Raw genomic sequence first — 20,385 nt, forward strand, 5'->3', positions numbered from 1 at the left:
TCGGAGGAGCTTTTAAATTTGCCCAGTATTTCTTTCAAAACTACTCCATTATTTATTTTCTCATACTACAAAAAGCAGTGGCAGTGGTAACGTTTAAATAGTAGGATAATGTGAACATCATCCATGTAGCCACAGCTTTGCATGACAAATTTCTGGAATGTCACTTACACCTTTTAACATTACATGGTTTACCAACAAACAACCAATTAGAAGGGTTACAATTTAGACAATGCGAATGAATGCGAATGTCTATGGTCTTGAGTTAAAAACCATATCCAAATTATCTCTGAGGCATTCGGATGACGATATCCTGGCAGATATTAATCTTTGGTAACTTGAAACTCGCCTCCCCTAGAAAGGAGACAATTTCTCATTAGAAGTAGTTTCACCATGAGGTGATTACAAAATGGAAAAAGACTAAAGAAAGACATAGGGGTTGTAGGAGTTCAATTTAAGAAAACTGAAAAGATGCATTAAGTCAGAAGTGAGATTGTTCCTTTGAAAGTATCAGGACGATGTCTTTGGTGTTACAACTGAGGAGCGTGTCCCTCACCTTAATAGAATCCAACTGGAAGACCCAAAACTAAACAGGCAGTGCAATCACAAGATATGTTGGACTAAGTGACTGCAAATACCATTCCAAACCTATTGGAAACATGGTGCTAGAGTCCACTGCTATGAATTAACATCACAATGCGGGGAAGTTACAATATAATAAAAGCAATAGGCAGCTAGTAAAGAGGTTTGCAATTGAATGGAATCCACAACTTTAGAATATTAAAATATGTGGCCCTGCCTATATATGTAAATCCCATGGAGCCTGTACCTTTGTCCAATGGCACTACAAGTAACAATTGTCAGGGACAGGCAACAGCAAAAATGTACCATTTTCATGTTTAGTCCTGAGCAGGGTGACTATGGCTCCGTTTTTGACCCCGTATTCGGGCACCTCCAATAGAAAAGCACTCCAAGGAGAAAGGTTTCTATACAACTGGTTCTTTTCCTACTCACAAAAGCAGTTCACACACACCCAGTGATTAGGTGCTGCATCACAGCTGTAGCTGGGACCTTCTACAGTCTTATTCAACGAGTGAAATACCATGCATATATTTATCCCATGCAAAGGATAGGCAATGCCCATTGTGTGAGGCTTTTCAGGATTTCAAACACTACACCTTTGCCACTTGTATGGGATTCAAGCAAGAGAAAATGAAAAAATAACTGGGTAGATAACTCATGTTTCAAGAAAACAACAAATATATAATTGGAGATCATAGTCTAGAGAGCAGAAATCCATCACTCCACGAAAGGAACAAAAAAGTCTACTATACTGCGAAAAAACTCAAGCAGAAAGCATAGAAAAGTATTATAAGAGCAGATCTAAAAAAGATACATCCACACAGTACTTTCCTGAAATTGCCAAAGCAACCTGTTTGCTTTATGTGGTTGGACTCAAGTAGTCAATATTTTGAGCTGCACAGCCAAAAACCAATACAGCTGCTCAGAACACAACACTAGTTACTGATGGAACCAATTAACTAATTAAAAAGTATGGGCTTCAAATCAGAAAATTCATAGCCTGGATACCAAACAGCTTTCCAGGTGATTAGAACACACACCCATAACAGAATACAGGGAATGCTAAAAGTTAGCATCCATCAATCCAAGCACTAAAGTTACCTCTTCTCCTTCTCTGAGAGGAAACCAATGGAATCATTCTTACACTCGGATGTGGGCACTATAGATATCCATTAGCGAGTAAAGAGAATATCTAGTTTACTAAGGCACAAGCACAACACAGTACTTGTCATAGTGTCAACAGTTCTTAATAAGCCATAGAAGACTAAAAACCTTAACGGATATTCAAACAATACCAAGGTTTGTTCATAAATAAAATGAACAGCACATCAGCGTCAGCACTTCAGTCCGTTATCCCTTCTGATTGTCAGTGTAGACTTTTCACAATATGGACAACAACTATATTATATATGGAAAATGTCACTTACCCAGTGTACATCTGTTCGTGGCATGTTCCGTTGCAGATTTACATGCTGTGCATTATTCCTGCCATCTAGTGTTGGGCTCGGAGTGTTACAAGTTGTTTTTCTTCGCAGAAGTGTTTGAATCACAAGATAGAGTGACTCCTCTTCTTTGGTTCCATTGCGCATGGGCATCGACTCAATTGTTAGATTGTTTTCCCGCAGCGGGTAAGGAAGGAGTGATAGAGTATATAGGTAAAAGATGTGATGTCCATGCTGATTATATATATATATATATATACACACACACACACACACACACACACACACACACACACACACACACACAAATGTTTGTAACTTAAATGGCTACAGGCTCCCAGGGAGGTGGGAGGGTGCATGTGAATCTGCAGCAGAACATGCCACAAACAGATGTACACTGGGTAAGTAAAATATTCCGTTCAATGGCATGTGTAGCTGTAGATACACATGCTGTGCATAGACTACAAAGCAGTTTGTCCTCCCATAAAAATAGAGGTGGTTAGCCTGTAGGAGTTAAAGTTGTTTGAAATAATGTTCTGAGAACTGCTTGGCCTACTGTGGCTTGTTGTTGAGATAAAACATCTACGCGGAAGTGTTTAGTGAATGTATGTGGTGTTGACCAAGTAGCTGCTTTACATATTTCAGCCATTGGTATATTTCCTAAGAAAGCCATTGTAGCACCCTTTTTCCTTGTAGAATGTGCTTTAGGAGTAACTAAGAGTTGTCTTTTGGCTTTAATGTAGCATGTTTTGATGCATCTTACAATCCATCTTGCTAAACCTTGTTTTGATATGGGATTGCCTGTATGGGGTTTTTGGAAGGCTACAAAGATTTGTTTAGTCTTTCTAAATGGCTTAGTTCTGTCTATATAGTACATTAAAGCTCTTTTGATGTCTAGTGTATGTAAAGATCTTTCTGCCACAGAATCTCGCTGTGGGAAGAAGACTGGCATTTCTACTGTTTGATTTATATGAAATGGTGATATAACCTTAGGAAGAAAATTTTGGGTTTGTTCTTAGTACCACTTTATGCTTGTGTAATTGGAAGAACGGTTCTTCAATAGTAAAGGCTTGGATTTCACTTACTCTTCTTAAAGAAGTAATTGCACTAGGAAGGCAACTTTCCATGTTAAGAATTGCATTTGGCTAGAGTGCATGGGCTCAAATGGTGGTCCCATAAGCTGCGTAAGCACTATATTTAAATTCCAAGAACGGACTGGTGGTGTTCTGGTTGGAATGATACGTTTCAAACCTTCCATGAAAGCTTTAATGACAGGAACTCTAAATAAAGAGCTATGCTGTATATTTTGTAAATATGCTGAAATTGCAGCAAGATGCATTTTTATTGAAGAGAACGCTAAATGCGATTTTTGCAAATGAAGTAAATAGCATATAATGTCTTGTATTGATGCTGTAAGAGGGTCAATATGTTTAGATTGACAGTAATATACAAATCTTTTCCATGTGTTTGCATAGCACTATATGGTAGTGGGTTTTCTTGCATGATTAATAACTTCCGTGCATTCTGATGGGAGTTGTAAATATCCAAAATCAATGACTTCAGGAGCCAAATTGCTATATTTAGTGATTTGGGTGCCCGATTTGGCCTTTGTTTTGTGTCAACAGATCTGGTCTGTTTGGGAGTTTGGAGTGTGGTACTACTGACAAGTCTAATAATGTTGCGTACCCCGGTTGGCGTGCCCATGTTGGTGCTATGAGTATCATGTTGAGTGAAGTTTGTCACAACTTGTTGACTAGAAACAGGAGTGCAAGAGGGGGAAAAGCGTAAGCAAATCTCCCTGACCAATTGATCCATAGAGCATTGCCCTTGGATAGGGGATATGGTTGTCTGGGTGCGAAGTTTTGGCATTTTGTGTTTTCGCTTGTGGCGACAGATCTATGTTTGGCGTTCCCCATTGTTGAAAGTATTTTTGAAGTACTTGAGGATGAATCTCCCATTCTTGTGTTTGCTGGTGATTTCTGCTGAGGATATCCGCTAATTGATTTTCTATCCCTGGAATGTATTGTGCTAACAGGTGAATTTCGTTGCGGATTGCCCATTTCCAAATTTTCTGGGCTAGAAGGGAGAGTTGGGATGAATGTGTCCATCCCTGTTTGTTTAGGTAGTACATGGTTGTCATGTTGTCTGTTTTGATAAGGACATTCTTCTGTGTGAGAAGAGGTTGAAAGGCTTTGAGTGCTAGGAAGACAGCTAACAACTCCAAGTGATTTACATGTAGCTGCCTGTGTTTGGTATCCCATTGCCCTTGAATGTTGTGATTGTTTAGGTGGGCTCCCCAACCAATCATTGATGCATCCGTTGTAATTATGGTCTGAGGCACAGGGTCTTGAAATGGCCACCCTTTGCATAGATTTGTGGAATTCCACCACTGAAGGGACATGCATGTTCGGCGGTCTATCAACACTAGATCTTGAAGTTGACCGTGTGCCTGTGACCATTGTTGTGCAAGGCACTGTTGTAGGGGCTGCATGTTTAGTCTTGCGTGTGGAATAATTGCAATACATGATGCCATCATTCCTAAAATCTTCATGACAAATCTGACAGTGTATCGTTGATTTGTTTGTATGATTAAATTTTGGAATGCTTGTATCCTTTGTGTATTTGGACATGCTAGCGTTTGCGGAGTATTTAGTATTACACCCAAATACTGTTGTATTTGTGTTGGTTGTAGATGTTATTTTTGGTAGTTTATTGAGAACCCTAGTGTGTGTAAGGTTTGTATTACGTAATGCGTATGATTTTGGCATTGCGTATGACTGTTTGATTTTATTAGCCAATCGTCTAGATATGGAAAGACATGCATGTTGTCTTCTTAGGTAGGCTGCGACTACCGCTAGGCATTTTGTGAATAGCCTTGGGGCTGTTATTCCAAAGGGCAACACTTTGAACTGATAGTGCTTTCCTTGAATGACAAACCTGAGATATTTTCTGTGTGCAGGATCGATGGGTATATGGAAATATGCATCTTTGAGGTCTAGTGCCATCATGAAATCGGGTTTTTGGAGTAGTGGGATAATATTGTGTAGAGTTACCTTGTGAAAATGGTCTGACAGGATGTAAAGATTGAAGTTCCTGAGATCAAATATTGGCCTGAGGGTGCCATCCTTTTTGGGAATTAGGAAATATAGTGAGTAAATTCCTTTCCCTATTTGAGATTGTGGTACCAATTCTATTGCTTGTTTGAGTAGTAGAGATTGGACTTCTTCTTGTAACAGACTGATGTGTTCTGTGGATAATTTGTGTGACATTGGTGGTATATTTGGAGGAGTGTGTATCAATTCTAGGCAATAGCCATTACAGATAATTGATAGTACCAATTGTCTGTGGTAATGTTGTGCCAATTTGTGTGGCACTGTTTTAGTCTTCCCCCCACAGGAGAGGTGTGGAGTGGAAGGGATTGAGGGAAGTCACTATTTAGGATGCTGTGGAGGTCGTTTAGATGTTTGAAATGTCCCTCTATTTCTGGGGTACTGTCCTCTATACTTGCCCCTAAAACCACCTCATTGGTATTGTGGATGGTAGGTTGGTTTTGCCTGTGATGTGGATGCCTCAGTTGTCTGTGGAATGAACCCACCTCGAAACTGGGGTTTCCGAAAGGATCCCCTGTATGGTGTGCCCATTGCTTTTGCCGTGTCTGAATCATTTCTTAACTTTTCTATGGCTGTGTCAACTTCTGGCCCAAAAAGATGTTTTTGTTGAATGGCATGTTTAACGCAGCCTGCTGTATTTTTGGTTTAAAACCAGAGGATCTGAGCCATGCATGCCTGCGTATTGTGACTGGAGTATTGACACTTCTAGCAGCAGTGTCTGCTGCATCTAGGGCAGATCGTATTTGATTATTAGTAATGGCTTGCCCTTCGTCCACTACTTGTTGTGCCCTCTTTGGGTTCTTCTTTGGGGAGTTGCTGGATTAGGTCTTGCATTTCATCCCAATGGGCACTGTCATAGCGAGCTAACAGTGCTTGTGAGTTGGCTATCTTCCACTGATTTGCTGGTAGGGATGCCACTCGTTTCCTGCTCTCCTTATCAGGCATCTACTAATGACTGACTGACTGCTCTTTTTCTGGCAGGGCTAACGACCACAGAATCTGGAGGTACCTGATGGGTAATGTAATCAGGATCAGAGGGTAGAGGTTTATATTTTTTCTCTATCCTGGCTGTTATTATACGTGCCTTAACAGGTTCACTAAATATCTGATATGCGTGTTTTAATATGCCCGGGAGCATGGGAAGGCATTGATATTTAGAGTGTGTTGAGGACAGGGTGTTAAACATGAAATCTTTTTCTAGGGGTTCTGTATGCATGGTGACCCCATGGTATGCTGCAGCCCTAGCGATAGCTTGATTGCAGACCGTGCTATCCTCAGGTGGTGAGAGTTTAGAGGGATAGCTGTCTGGGTCATTACTAGGCATTTGATCTGGATCATAAAGGTCCCATGGATCCACATTGTCTTGTGAGTCAAAAGAGTGAGTGGGTGACTGCACTGGTGTAGGACTAGTAGGAGGAGAGGTAGGCAGGTGTGGAGAGGTAGAAGGAGAAGATTGAGGGAGTGGTGGTTTCGCCTTCTGCTTTGGCACTTTTGCTGGAGGCTGCATAGTGTCCAATTCCTCCTGAAAGCCTAGCTTCCTTTTTGGTTTCAGAGGAGGTGCTGTCTGAATTCTGCCTGTTTCTTTATGGATGTGGATCCTGGACTGCCTTTCATCCATAACTTCAAGTATTGGTTGTACCTGATACTCCTCTTAGAGGTTTTGTGGCTTTCTTTAAGTCTTTTTGAAAGTCCATGCTCCTCTGTGTATGCTGGCATTTCGGCTCCGAAGCAGGCTTTTTATGGATCAAAAAAAGATGATGCTGTCTATGTTTTCGGCTCTGAAAGTGATTTTCTAAATTTTGACTCCGAAAAATGATGTTTGCTGGAGTCAGACACGGAGCTCTTTGTTGCCTCCGATGTTTTAAGAGGAGTGGCCTTTTTCGGTCCCGAACTGGTAAGTTGGTCACCAGTAGTCTTTTTTCGGGCCGAGCCATGGCCTTCCGGCAGTGGCGTACCCGAGGCCTTATGTTTTTGCTTTTGTGAGGGCACAGGGGCAGGCGTACTCACAGGTCCTGCTGTGACCGGTCTGTCTTGTTCTGCTTCCTGTTCGGATTCGGAATCTCAAACCGAGACCGCTGTTTGCATCATTTCTTCCTCCTCCACGACGAGATGTTCGCTGCTTCTCGATGCCATTTTGAGTTGTCATGCCTTCCTGTCTCAAAGAGTCTTTTTCTATCGGATCGATCGACAAGCCTCACAATTTTCTTCCTGATGATCCGGGGAAAGGCAAAGATTACAAACCAGATGCTGGTCAGTATACAGGTATTTCTTGTGGCACCGAGAACAGAACCGGAATGGAGTCCGATCCATGAGGCTTCCACACGGTTGGCCCAAATATGCCCGAGTTGGGCGCTCACGCCCCGAGGGGAGAGTAAAGTTGTTTTTTCCCCCAACGGTACCGCTGTGTGGATGTAAGATATAAACCTGAACGATACAATACAGACGAAAAGAGTTTTTCAAAGTTTTCCGAATCGAAATCTCGGATCGAAAGGAAACATGTCCGAACCCAACAGCAGAAAGAAAACAATCTCACAATGTAGTCAATGCCCATGCGCAATGGAAACGAAGAGGAGGAGTCACTCGATCTCGTGACTCGAAAACACTTCTTTGAAGAAAAACAACTTGTAACACTCCGAGCCCAACACTAGATGGCAGGAATAATGCACAGCATGTGTATCTGTAGCTACACATGCCACTGAACATATATATATATATATATATATATATATATACACACACACACACACACACACACAACTGCTGTCTACGACTGGTCGAATTTAAGACTGCATATAACAATGAAACAGTAGCCTGCTCTGCATTCTCTTGGAGCTCTTTCAACTTGCATAATTTTACAATAATAAGCCCTGAAAGCTTCCATTTTCGTAAGGAGGAACACACCAAGGCCTGAGCATTAACTAGTGGTCTAAATTTTAAAAGTCTGGTGCTCAAAACTGTACATAGGTAAATGTTAACAGAAACACCTGCATCAAGAATATCTAGATTAAAATTGAACATAATAAAACTAGAAATACTTGAGGATGCAAAATCAGAAGCTCCCTCATGAGAAAAGGTCCTCTTCAATGTGGGAAGCGGATGGTGTGGATAAGTATCTTGATATAAGACTATAAAATTCGGTCATATTCAGGAGACCAGATACTAATCTTTGGTAACTTGAAACTCGCCTCCCTTAAAACTCTATCATTTCTCATTAGAAGTAGTTTCATCATGAGGTGATTTTAACATGAAAAAAGACTAGAGAAAGAAACTGTTGCTCCTTAGGATTCAAGGATTTGAGAAGCTGTGCAAACATAAATAATATCACTGTTTCCCCATCAATCAAACTATTAGTGTGTGGCTAAACTTAACATAAAAAGGATATTTACATTTATTTGGTCAGCGAAAAAAAAACTGTCAAAGAGTAATCAAGCTGTGACTGGGGTCTGAAGATGGCTCAAAATAGTCAAAGACAAGCCATTAATAACAAGAAAAGCCACAATAACATGTTTAAACTACTTCCAATAAAGATGCTTTACACCTAAACACTCATTTGAACTCAAATGTAAATGCACTAGAAGCAACAGCTTTCTCTCAAATGGGCTTAATACTGGCCAATGGTGTTTAGGCATTGGAACCTTCAACAATGTGGGAACCATCAACCAAGAGTGCAATACTTTATAATACGAATGCCTTTGTTAAACTGGAGGACTGGATTCCGAGAAGACTCATTACACACACATACCAACAGTCCTATCTGAAGGCTAAAACCCAATATAAAGAGACACCATTTAAAAAAAAAAAAAAGGCCCAGTTCAAAGAAAGATGAGGAGTTAAGAATTCAGAAAGTTTTCAAGAAAATAACTTTCTGCAATGCCCTTCTAAACTATAGGAAAACAGAATATTTATTAAAAGTAAAGCGGGTGGTGTTGGAAAATCCGTCAAGCCTTTTTTTTTGCATGTGAGAAGGGTAGTTAGTTCTGGGGACATGCTGTGATGAGTTGCAGGAAGGAAAGGGCCTGCCCGAAGTACTAGACCCCTCCACGAAAGGATGGAGACAGGAGGATTAATACATTGAAAACCTTTTTACACACCACTCCTTGTCTCCTCAAAAGTGTCAATAATAAAATATGGAACCCTTGAATTTTGGTTCTTTCTGTGATGTCCTTCCACTTAAATAGTGCTAATCATAACATCTTTAAAATGTTTTATTTTAGAAATGACTGTAGCAATAATTTCTGGCTTCAGACAGCATTGAATCAAAGCCATAATTGCTATCGGGATTCTCTTTCCAGTGCAAAACTTAATATGGAAAAGGAAGAGTCAAGTGTGGCTCCCTACACCAGCATCTCAAACAGATTAGTTGGTTTTACCTTTTCAGCTGTCGAAAATGAGCACTGCAGGACATAAAAGAAACAGAGAAAGCACACAAATCAAACATGGGATGGGGAAAGAAGATGTAGGAAAGGAAAGCATTAGACATACAAAAAATACTGCTCTAGCTGCCCCTACAGAGCAAATGTGCTGGCAGGTTAGCAAAAGAACACTGATGTTGACATGGAAAATAACAATGCCAATTTCAACAGTTTACAGGCAAACAGTGATGAAGGGGACGGCAAATCCTCTCAACAAAATTGGGTAGACTAAAGGATTACCACACGTGACATTGTTTTGCAAGCCGTGCACATGAAACAAACAGGCCCAACACATATAAGCACACTTCAACTCTACCTAAACAGTGAAAAAGGTTTACCATAAGATAAAGCAATGCAGCAATGTCTTGACCATACACTACATTGAGATTGACTGAACCATGTTCAAATAGGACAATTTCTGTTGGCTCAAGGGTTGGCAAAACTGCGGCAATATTGTGAGTAACCGCAATCATTTTTGAGCTAATAATGACTCTCCTCTCTGCAGTCTCTTCCTTTTCAGAAGCACCAGCCTGTTTGGATATTAACCCATATCACTTATGTTCAGTTCAACATTGTCACTATTCTGAAGGTACATAAACTGAACGCACATTATACAATGTAAATAGAAAAAGACTTCTCAAAAGTGACACATTCAGTATACATGCATTTATGGAGGTTTGAAGGAAAAATCTAGCTTTCTCTATTATCTATTTTCATTTCCTATGTCTTTATAGTCAGACCAACTTTAAAACGTTAGGTGGTCGTTTAAATATTTTCAAAGACTGGTGCTGGAAAATTATTTTCTTATTACCAAGGATAATTACTTATCTAAAAACAGTATCCTCAGAATGGCGGTCTAAGTTAAACTGGTCTTTTCTATATAGTCATCAACCTTTAATTAATATTTTGGGTTCCATATTCTTTATACAGTTCCAGCTACATATCATGTCCAGGTTTGTAGGCTAACCTGTGATGGAACCTACTCAGAACTGAATTCTCAACTCTGGAGTAGACTTGCAGTCTACAGGCCACCGAGATGGAAGCAGATCCAAGTTCAGTATTTCTCTCCAGCACTTGCAGCAGACTAGGTAGCTAACATCAAGATAATTTCATTTAATTTGTTTTATTAAGTTGTCTTTACTGACAAAATAACAATGGATTGTTCCTCCAATCTCATTTCTCAATTGTTTCCCATCCCGTTGCCACACTATACCCCCACAACTCTTCAGAGATCAGGATATGCATGGGCAGTTCATTATAGGTTTGGTTCCTCGCTTCCAAATTGTCCTTTGTTTGAAATATTTTCTCTGTAGTTCTGGAGGCACACAATCACCATGACACACAAAACTGAAGAAAGCAGCCAGCTGATACAAGGTCGCCATGCATGCAGACTCTAAGGCTATCTTATATGCAGTACTTTCCCAACAGCTGTCTCAAAACAACAAACCCAAAAAAGGCAAAAAGGTAGACAGCTGGTCAAAAGTTGGAGAAGGTCCCAGCTTTCAAATCAAGGTAGTCTTAAATAGCACACAAGATTGCAGGAAAATAAATATTACAAACACTAACTAATGCACACAAGCCTGATGCCTGAATGAAGCACTAAAGATAAAAACACTTCTAACAGACATTCGCTAATGGTATGAAAACACCAAAACATTAATGAAAACACAGTGATTTCAATTATGGTAAAATATCACAATATCGAAAACAAATACATTTTATTGTCCAGCATGACAACATCCAATTCTTTAAAGTTGAAGTTGCTTTTATTTGTATTCTCTGACTTTTTTCTTGAGATCTAACAGTCAACACATGTTTTACCCTTTATTCGTCACGCAGACAAGGAGCTCTTTTTTTAAGGCTCTAATTAATTATCCATAAACATAAACTACTGCTTAGTTACAGGTGGAAGGAAAATGTTATTTACAATCATGCCCATATGTCGATAATACTTTAATCGCTTTACACCTCCCAGAATAGGATAGTTGTCTCCTATACCTTGCAAGCTCAATCCAAGTACACTACACTGCTAATTTAGTCCAGACAATTTCCACCAGCGTTCCTCCCAGGCATGCCAGCAGTTTCATTTATCCTGACCATCTAATCCCCTATATGGCCGCCACTGTTTCAAGCAGGACACTTCCACCAATCCTCCTCAATAATGTGTCTTCAACCTCTGAAGATTACGGTGTCACACGCTCATGGATACACATCTGTCATAATTTACCTAATATGTCCTGTGTCTATTAAAAATCCTATAATTCAATAAGTGTATTTGATGAAATGTACTTCAAGGAATTTCCATGCAGCAAAATCCCCTGCCACACTTCAGTCTTTGTGGTTTTGGTACCTTCCCATGATGCTGCACCTATGCCAGCAGATCATTTCTACCTACTTTCCAAAAACATGCCTCTTCCATCTTCAGAGATGATGTCCAACACAGACCTCTGTAAACCAGATGGCATTAAAAATATGCAGTCAGATGCTCCTTCTGAATGAGGCCAGCCTGATCAAATGCTGCCACACACTCTTGCAGCACCTGGCACAATGCTTGTCCTTTCGAACCACCTACCAGCAAGCATTCATCCAAGATAGTACCCACCACCACAGGCATAATATTGTAAGCAAGACCAGTCTTTGGGGACATTACTCATATAACTTTATTGAGGGTGAGGGGAGGGGCGAGAGGGGAGCCCAAGGATTTACCTGGATATGCATCTTTTATGCGTATCTTTAGAAACAACTAGCACCGCCCAGGAACGTGAGGATACCCTTTAGTTTAAAAGGTATCATCTACCTTCTTTTCTTAGCCTTTGAAATGGAGTCATGTTTATCTGGCCATAAAGAACAAGTTACTACCTTTTTTTAACGCCTTACCTGGTACAAACTATCTAGCCACAGATTCCTTACCTTAGAATATTCCTCAGGCATCAGGCTGGATCTAGAAAATCTTGAGCAGTACCTCTGCATATCAATAGGTGATGCCAATCAGTTTCCAGTCGGCAGGTTTATTCATGCCAGACGCAATGTGACATGCTTCGAGGAGTAGTGCCTCATGGCACAGGGTCCAAGATCCCACCCAGTACTGCTTGTGGCAGTACCACATGGCAGTAGTGTTGTCCAAGAATACCCGAATCAATATCCCCTTGATGGAAGTAAGAGAGGCTTTCGATGTCAAGCGAATCGTTCTCAACTCCAACAGTTTGATATGGAGCTGAGACTCTGGACCAGGTCAGAGAAATTCCACTGATGCTGTGCCCCCTGGGACTTGAGGTCCCGCTGCAGAGCCTGCATATGCCAGCTGGTGCAGGAGGCCATAAAGCCCAGCAGCCTCAGGGCCAGTCCCACCAAAATCCAGGATAGAGGTTCAGAGGTTGAAACATCAGAATCGTAGCCTGAACATCCAAATCTCACCGGTGAGGAGGATAGGCCGACAACTGCACTGTGACCAAAATGGCTCAGATAAAAGAGAGCACTGAAAGGGAGTCGACTGACTTTGGCATATTCATAGTAAACCTCAACAAATGCAGGTGATCCACAGTAGTCTGGAGGTGAGCCCACCTTAAATAGCCTGTCAAGATAGGGAAAGAAGCCTAGAACCCCCTGACCTCCGCAGATGGGTCGCAACCACCACCATCAATTTCGTAAACACTTGCAGGGCGATAGTAAGAACAAAGGCAAAAACAGCAAATTGAAAGTGGTCATGGCCTACCATGATCCACACGTAACGCAGAAAAGGACTATGAAAACGGGCGTCCTGCAGGTCAAATTTTACCATCCGATCTCCAAAGTCTAACGCACACAGGAAATGAGCAAGAGTGAGCATTCTGAACTTCCATTTCTTTTAGAAGGGAGTGGAGACATCTGTCCTTCTCTGACATCAGAAAGTAGCAGGAGCAGCAGCCAACACCTACTTCTGATGTGTAATTTGCCTAAAAGAGCCTGCCTTTCCTGATGTAGCAGTGAGAGGCAAGTCCTTCGATAGACGACCTGAGGATGGAGGCATAGGTGGCTGGCCTTATATGAATGGACGGGTGTATACTTGCTTGAAAATTTGGAGCACCCACTTGCCCCTAGGGATGACTTGCTAGCGTGGCAGGTGGTGCCTGATCCTGCCACCAACCGGTTGCCCTGTGATGGTGTGAGGGCATATTTCATGGGGTTTGTAGGCTATGGATGCCAGGTGGATGGCAGACTGGGCAGAACTCTGCAATTGAGCCCCACATACGGCTTGTGGGAGCCGCATTCATGGCCACAAAAGGACTAGTTAGTCTGCTGGCCGTGGAGACCGGGTGGAAGAAGAAATGGCTGGTAACCCCTACCACAGCAACAGAAAGATCAAAAGGCGGAGGCTATTGTCATGAGACCATGAAGAGTTCCAGCAATCTGTCAGAGGCCCTGATGTCCTTAAAGCACCCAAGCCCCAAATCCACCTGATCACCAAATAAGCAAGCAGAGTCAAAAGGAGTGTCTATAAGGGATGCCTGTACATCCCCAGAGAAGCAAGAGGACCTCAGAAACGCATGGCGCTGGAGCGCCACTGAGAAAGCAATGGCTCTAGCTAGCAAGGCAGTCATGTCCAGTCTGTAGCAGTCTGTGAACTTGGCTGCATACCTGCCATCAGCAATATCATGGATCAGAATAGCTCGAGCCTCCTCAGAGACCATGGCCAGCACATGCACAACCAAGTGTGAGGATATGGGGCCCAAGAGACCGTGTTCACTGATCATAGTGCAAGGCTGGAGAAAAAAAAAATCCTCTTCCCAAAGGTGTCCAGCCTCTTGGATTCCCTATCCGGTGGTGTGGTAGGGAACACAGCAGGGTTAACCTTGGACATTGAGGACAAGACGACCAGGCTCTTCAGGGTGGGGCGCTGGGTGAGCAAAGCTGGATCTCCAGAAGCAGGGCTGTGGTGGAAGGTGATAGTCCTGTGCACAGGATAGCTTAAACAGTGCTTAACCAAGGCCCCAAGAAGAATATTGGTAAGGGCTTGATGAAAGAGTAGTAGGGGCTTCTGTTAGGGATACCCCAGGCTTAAACACCTCTGTCAAAACATTAGTCTTGACTTCCACTGAGGGCAGTGTAAGGTACAGGACCTCAGCCATCCATTGCACTACCACGGGAAGGGAAGCCCCTTTATTGATAGCCACACTGGGAGGCAAGAGGAGGATGATAACATGTCCAGGCAACTGGCATCAGCCATTACTTCATACCAGGTATCCTCAGCCAAGGATTCCTCAAGGTGGTCAGGATAACCATAGGGTTCCTCAGTCGGCCTACATCCAAAATCCTCACAGGGTCATGCAGGAAAGTTTTTTTTTTTTTGGGGGGGGTGGGGGACGGGGGGGATACTGGGTGGGGGGAGTGTTCAAAGAAGTCCAAAAGGTCTGGATCCGGTTGGCACCAGAGTCGACATCAGACGACACCGATCCGTCTCCATGTCAGAATGAGTAATTATGATGGGGCAGGTGACTCATGGAATGCGTCCACAGGACTGAACCCCAGTAAAAGTCATTGATTTACAACCTGGTCCAGATCCAGAGGACCTGCCAGCAGAAATCCAGACAGGACACCTCACAGACTTGTGGGGAACAAGGCTGCTCCAGAGAGGACCATCGCAGAAAGAAGAGGTGCATGGCCTCATAAAATTATTTTAGTTGGTCGGGGGTCGATCCGGCAAACTCGGGAAGATGCAAAGTAGACTCAGGCTACGCAAGGTAGACGAAGCAGTGCCTTGACTTTTGACATCGTTGTCGGGCCACGTCCAATGATTTGGACCAGTGCAGCGTAGTCACAGAGTGCTTCGACTTCTTGGATTTCTTTTTGTGGGACTTAACCAACAAGGTCCAGGTCCTTAACGGCGGCCGACGGGAGCAACTGAGAGAGGTGGCCCAGAACCTTTCACACAACTGGGACTTGGTGCAAAGATGTCTGACATCAAGCGGACAAGCTTTTAATGACACGCTCCCTAATAGCTTTTGGGTTCATTGTCCCACATTCCAAACAAGCCTTGTCGTGGTCCAGCTCCAGGCACAACAAACAAACCAAGGTGTTTCTGCCATCCATATTTCCCTGTGACAGACACCACAAGGCTTGAATCCCACATGTTTGTTTATGGGATATCTGTAGGAAGCTGGCCTGGTGTGTGGTGAGCACCTAAGGGTTTATCAACTTATACAAGGTCCTTGTATGCCCTATTAGTGCAGGGTAGGCAGTGTCTAGGATACCAGGGCTCTCTAGATGTAGCTGTGGATGAGCAGCTCCGATATCTAGGAGACATGCAAAGCTCATGCAATACCACTACAGTCACACATGAAAAACATACAGTGCTACAAAAATAAAGGTACTATATAATAGCAACTCAACTACTAAAGTACTGATTAGGAAATACTCCAATAGGAGGTAAGTAATCACACAATTATGTACACATTAGCAGTCAGTGATTAGCATAAAAAAAGAAAGCAATAGCAAATAGTAAAATCAATATTAAATAGCAAGGGCCCTAGGGGGAGACCAAACCATATACTAAGTAAGTGGAATGTGAAAGGCAGTCCTCCACCCAAGGAGTGGAATCGGTAGAAGGGAGCTGGATGAACTAGGAATTCCAAGAGGTAAGTTCCAGGATGACCCCCCCCTCCCCAGCGACCAGGAGAGAAGAGGTAAGTACCTGGTCTTTCCCCAAGCCCACAGGACAACTTTGGAAAAGGACTGTGCAAGACCCAGACAAGACTGGAAGAAACCAAAGGTGGATCCTGACAGAAGAGGACCAAGTCCAGTTCGAGTTGAAGTATCTGGTTGCAACAGGGGCCAGTATCCACCCTTCTGTGGATGCAGGACCAGGTCTACAGTGGATGAAGAAAGTCAGAAGTGCAGCACAGGAGCAGAAGAGGAGTTCCAGAAGTGATGCAAGTGATGTCCTATGTCAGCAATCGTGATGCAGTCGGTCAGTAGTGCTGGAAAACCACAAACAAACCTTGGAAAATGCAAGCGTCAGAAAAGAAGGTTTTGCAAGGCTGAAGAGGACCAGCAAGGTCCAGGGACTCAACCCAAGGAGTGGAGTCTGAGGTGACCCTCAGCAGCTGGGAGAGTCACAAGAAGAGGAGGCATCCCCCACAGGAGACCCATGGGCATCAGGCACAGGAGTCACAGTGAGGCCCACTCAGCACACCTGAAGAGGAGTCCCATGTCTCTGGAGCATCAGGAAGGAGACTGTTTTGCAGGGAATAGTGTTGGGGCTACATGGAGCCTGAAGACACCTTGGAGAAGGAACAAACAAGCCTTGGTAGCTACCAGAGTTGCAGTGCATAGGGGTAGTGTCCTGAAAGGAAAGGCAAGGGCATACCATCTCCCAAGTTGGACAGCTGGTAGAGAGGCCCAAGGGGACTAGTGGCGACCAATAATTTTAGGATGGAGGGGGGGGGATAGCACATTCATTCATTCACACACGCACATCCATTCACAACACTCATCAACATTCAAACATACATGCACGCACAAAACATTCATTTAAAAAAATTCCCACAGGAAATCCTTTGCTCTTGTTTCTCCTGTCTGAGCTTATCAAGCAGCAGGAGGCCAGAATCCCATCTGAGGGGTGGCAGCAGTGCAGGCTGCCCGGAAAACCCACAAAGACTAGTAGGAGCAATGCTGGGGGTCCTCTAAGAAGCCCCCAAAGTGCATGGAATCATACAACCATTCCCAGGCTCGGAGTTACCATTATGTAGCTGTGTCCAGTACAAGGGTAAAATGGCTTCCAAGCACATACGAAGTCCAGAGTAATGGAGCTGGAGTTTGTAGGGGCATCTCTGCTCATGCACGTGTGCCCTCACACACAGGTAACTGCATTATGCCCTCTAGGCTGGGATGGCCTGCCATAGGGGTGACTTACAGTGAACTGGTGCAATGACCTGTAGAGGAAGGGTGTATGCACATTTTCATGCAGGCTGCAATGGCAGGCCTGCTGACACATTTTGCATGGGCTCCAATTTGTGGAACAATACATGCTGCAGCCCATGGGGAACCCCTGGTGCCCCAATGCCCTGGGTACCCAAGTACTATATACCAGAGACTTATATGGGAGCACCAGTATGCCAATTGTGGGGACTGCTAAGACTTCAGCAACCAAATTTAGAGGGAGAGAGCACAGTCACTAGGGTCCTGGTTAGCAGGATCCCAGTAAACACAGTCAAAACACACTAATAGCAGGCAATAAGTGGGGGGTAACCATGCCAAAAAGAGGATAATTTCCTACAACATCACAAAAGCAAAGCTCAAAAAAGCGTTGCCAAAACATCAAAAGAGGTATCCACGCTGATGGTGCTGAAAAATGCAAAGGTGATGGCAGGGGTGGCGCCTATATAGGCACCGCACATGTCACGCTCAGCACAACCGCAGAGTAGATCGGCACCATCTACCATGACACCCATAAGTGAGTAGAGGTACTGCTCAAGATTTTATGGATCCATTATGATGCCTGGGGAATATTCTACCATAAGGAATCAGAAGCTAGAAGTCTCTATCTGATCACATCATTACATAGAGCTGCTTTCCCATCTCTAGAAAGGCACTTTTTGCAAGATTCTTAATACCGATATAGAGACTACAATACTACTCACAAAGCACTTTGCACATAAGGTATTTTTGCCACAAAGTCCCTTATCTAAATTACCCCACTGCATGATGTTTAATGTGCATTAGTAATAAACCATAGTTCGGTCAATTCCCAACTACAGACCTCATAATCCAGACCCTCAGGACACACAGCCCATCCGCAGAATTAGCATCTGATTATATTACTTAAGAATTAATGGCCAAACACAAACAGCAAAGCCGGAAGAAAATAGCTCCCTCCCATCTCACTATTCTGGAAATTTATTTGGCAACTATTTTTGTATGAGCCCACAATATTTGTAATATAACATTTTCACTATTTATATGAAGAAATCACATACTTTGTAGGCTATTTCACCAATCAAGTTGTCTCACAACGAAAATCTCATCCAATCTTGCACATGAGCAGACACCCTCAAGTGTGAGAATTGAGAGGAACGGATGACCAATGTTTAAGGAATTTTGTATTCCTTTTAGCAATAACTCCACAATGGTTTATGCCTACGGATTGTCAATTAGAGCAAGGGGTGAAACACGTGATAGCTTTTAAACCTCAAGAACGGAGGCAGAGAATTGGAATAAAATCAACTTCAAGAATCAAAAAGACATAGGATGTCTTTAAGTTCAACAAAAAACTTCCCTATTTTATTTCTGCTATTGTGAAATTCTATTATACTTGAAATCACTGTCCGTTCAATAAAGTTTAGGTGGTTATATCCCAGGTATGCAGGCCGCCCTGGGGATTACGACTCCCCAATCCGCCAGCCTTTTCATGACAGTTGGACTGCTATGGAAAGGCTGGCGGAATGGGGGCCCCCATGGACAGCCCTGTCGCACTTTCCACAGCCTGGATTATGGGCAGTGGAAAGCGCGGTGGATGCTGCTGCACCCACCGCACCGCCACATTGCCACCAGCTCGATTATGAGCTGCATCAATGTTAAGGCCCTGTTTCCCACTGGCTGGCAGGCGGAAACACTGTTTCCGCCCGCCATCCCAGCGGGAAACTTGTAATAGGGCCAGCAGTGTTCTGGCGGTCAGATGACAGTACTAGATTGGCGGGCGGCTTCCGCCACCCGCCAAACTCGTAATGAGGGCCTAAGTCTGTTAAGTGGTGGAGCAGGAAATTGGGGCCCGGATATCCCTAGTTTTGCTTTATATTTAGAGAAAAGTTGCAGTTGTTTATTTTTTATGGCTTCTGTTCTATAACTGATTTTTTTTATCTAAGATTTGTACATGTCATGACTCCCCTTGTGCTGCAATTACTCTCTGCTGGTATACAAAGTGCAAAACCTCTTCATTTGAAAATATCTGCAGTTACTGAATCATGAATAGTTCCCTGAGGTCGACTATCAGTTCATTTTTGTTTAACCGTATTATAAAATGCCAATACAAAATAAGCAGGAAGTATCAGCAACTGAGTTTAAATTAAATGAAATGTTTCAGCATCATTATTCAAGACGAACTCATACAAGCACACCCTTGCTCACACATCACTGTCATAAATAGGCTCATCATAACCCCTTATGATCCACTCACAAGCTTCACATTTTGCACTGGTACAGAATAGGCACAGTTATTGCCTTGCACAAACAAGGAAAAACACAAACAGAATACTGGTGGTTGCGAAGTTAAGGTGGAAAAATATACTAACTTGACACTCTCCTCTTGCTCACCGAACTCTTCATCATTGAAGCCAAAATGGTCAATGAAGGTTGAGGTCATCTGTTGCATCTGGTAATCCATAAAAGCCTGTAGAGAAGGTTAGGAAATGCTGTTTAGCAAATGCAGCACACTCAAAAGAAGAACCTTTGAAAAGACTAGTGCTGTGCACACCTGTTGTAGGGAGGCCTCCTGTGGGAAGCTGAACTCCTTCAGGTCACTCTCCTCATCATCGCTGGAGGAATGCAGGTTGTGGGTGGTGACCTAGAAAAGATGGACACCACAGCAGAGTTACAGATTAGAAATGCTACCTTCTCTTTCAAAAAATTGAAAAACATGCTTCTTGCAGTTCAGCAAACCAAACCTAAGCAATGTACCAGCAACGTAACACCTCAAACATGAGATGGGAAAGATCTCAAATAGGAGGTGTTATATTGACAGTAATATTGTGCATGGGGTCCAGCTTAAATCAGATTAATGAGGCCAAAATGTTATGGAAAGAAAGTGGCAACTTGTAATGCGGGGTATTACTAAAGTTTTTTTTTTTTTTCATTACACATACTTACATTACA

At 42.9% G+C, this 20,385-nt stretch overlaps 1 protein-coding gene across 4 annotated transcripts in view; it reads right to left on the reverse strand.

Moving 5' to 3' along the window:
• The window catches only part of PPP6R1 (protein phosphatase 6 regulatory subunit 1), a 745,577-nt gene that overhangs the window by 303,453 nt on the left and 421,739 nt on the right, over nt 1-20,385 (reverse strand). For 2 of the 4 annotated variants that reach the window (XM_069200759.1, XM_069200758.1), the window contains exons 14-16: nt 19,988-20,077; nt 19,806-19,903; nt 9,502-9,525 (exon numbers count right to left, since the gene is read on the reverse strand). In XM_069200759.1, coding sequence (XP_069056860.1) covers nt 9,502-9,525; nt 19,806-19,903; nt 19,988-20,077 — 212 coding nt within the window. The remainder of the gene's footprint in view (nt 1-9,501; nt 9,526-19,805; nt 19,904-19,987; nt 20,078-20,385) is intronic. The other 2 variants (XM_069200760.1, XM_069200761.1) reach the window with 1 other exon arrangement.

This window comes from Pleurodeles waltl, chromosome 7 (assembly GCF_031143425.1).
Source record: "Pleurodeles waltl isolate 20211129_DDA chromosome 7, aPleWal1.hap1.20221129, whole genome shotgun sequence".
Taxonomy (NCBI): Eukaryota; Metazoa; Chordata; class Amphibia; order Caudata; family Salamandridae; genus Pleurodeles; species Pleurodeles waltl.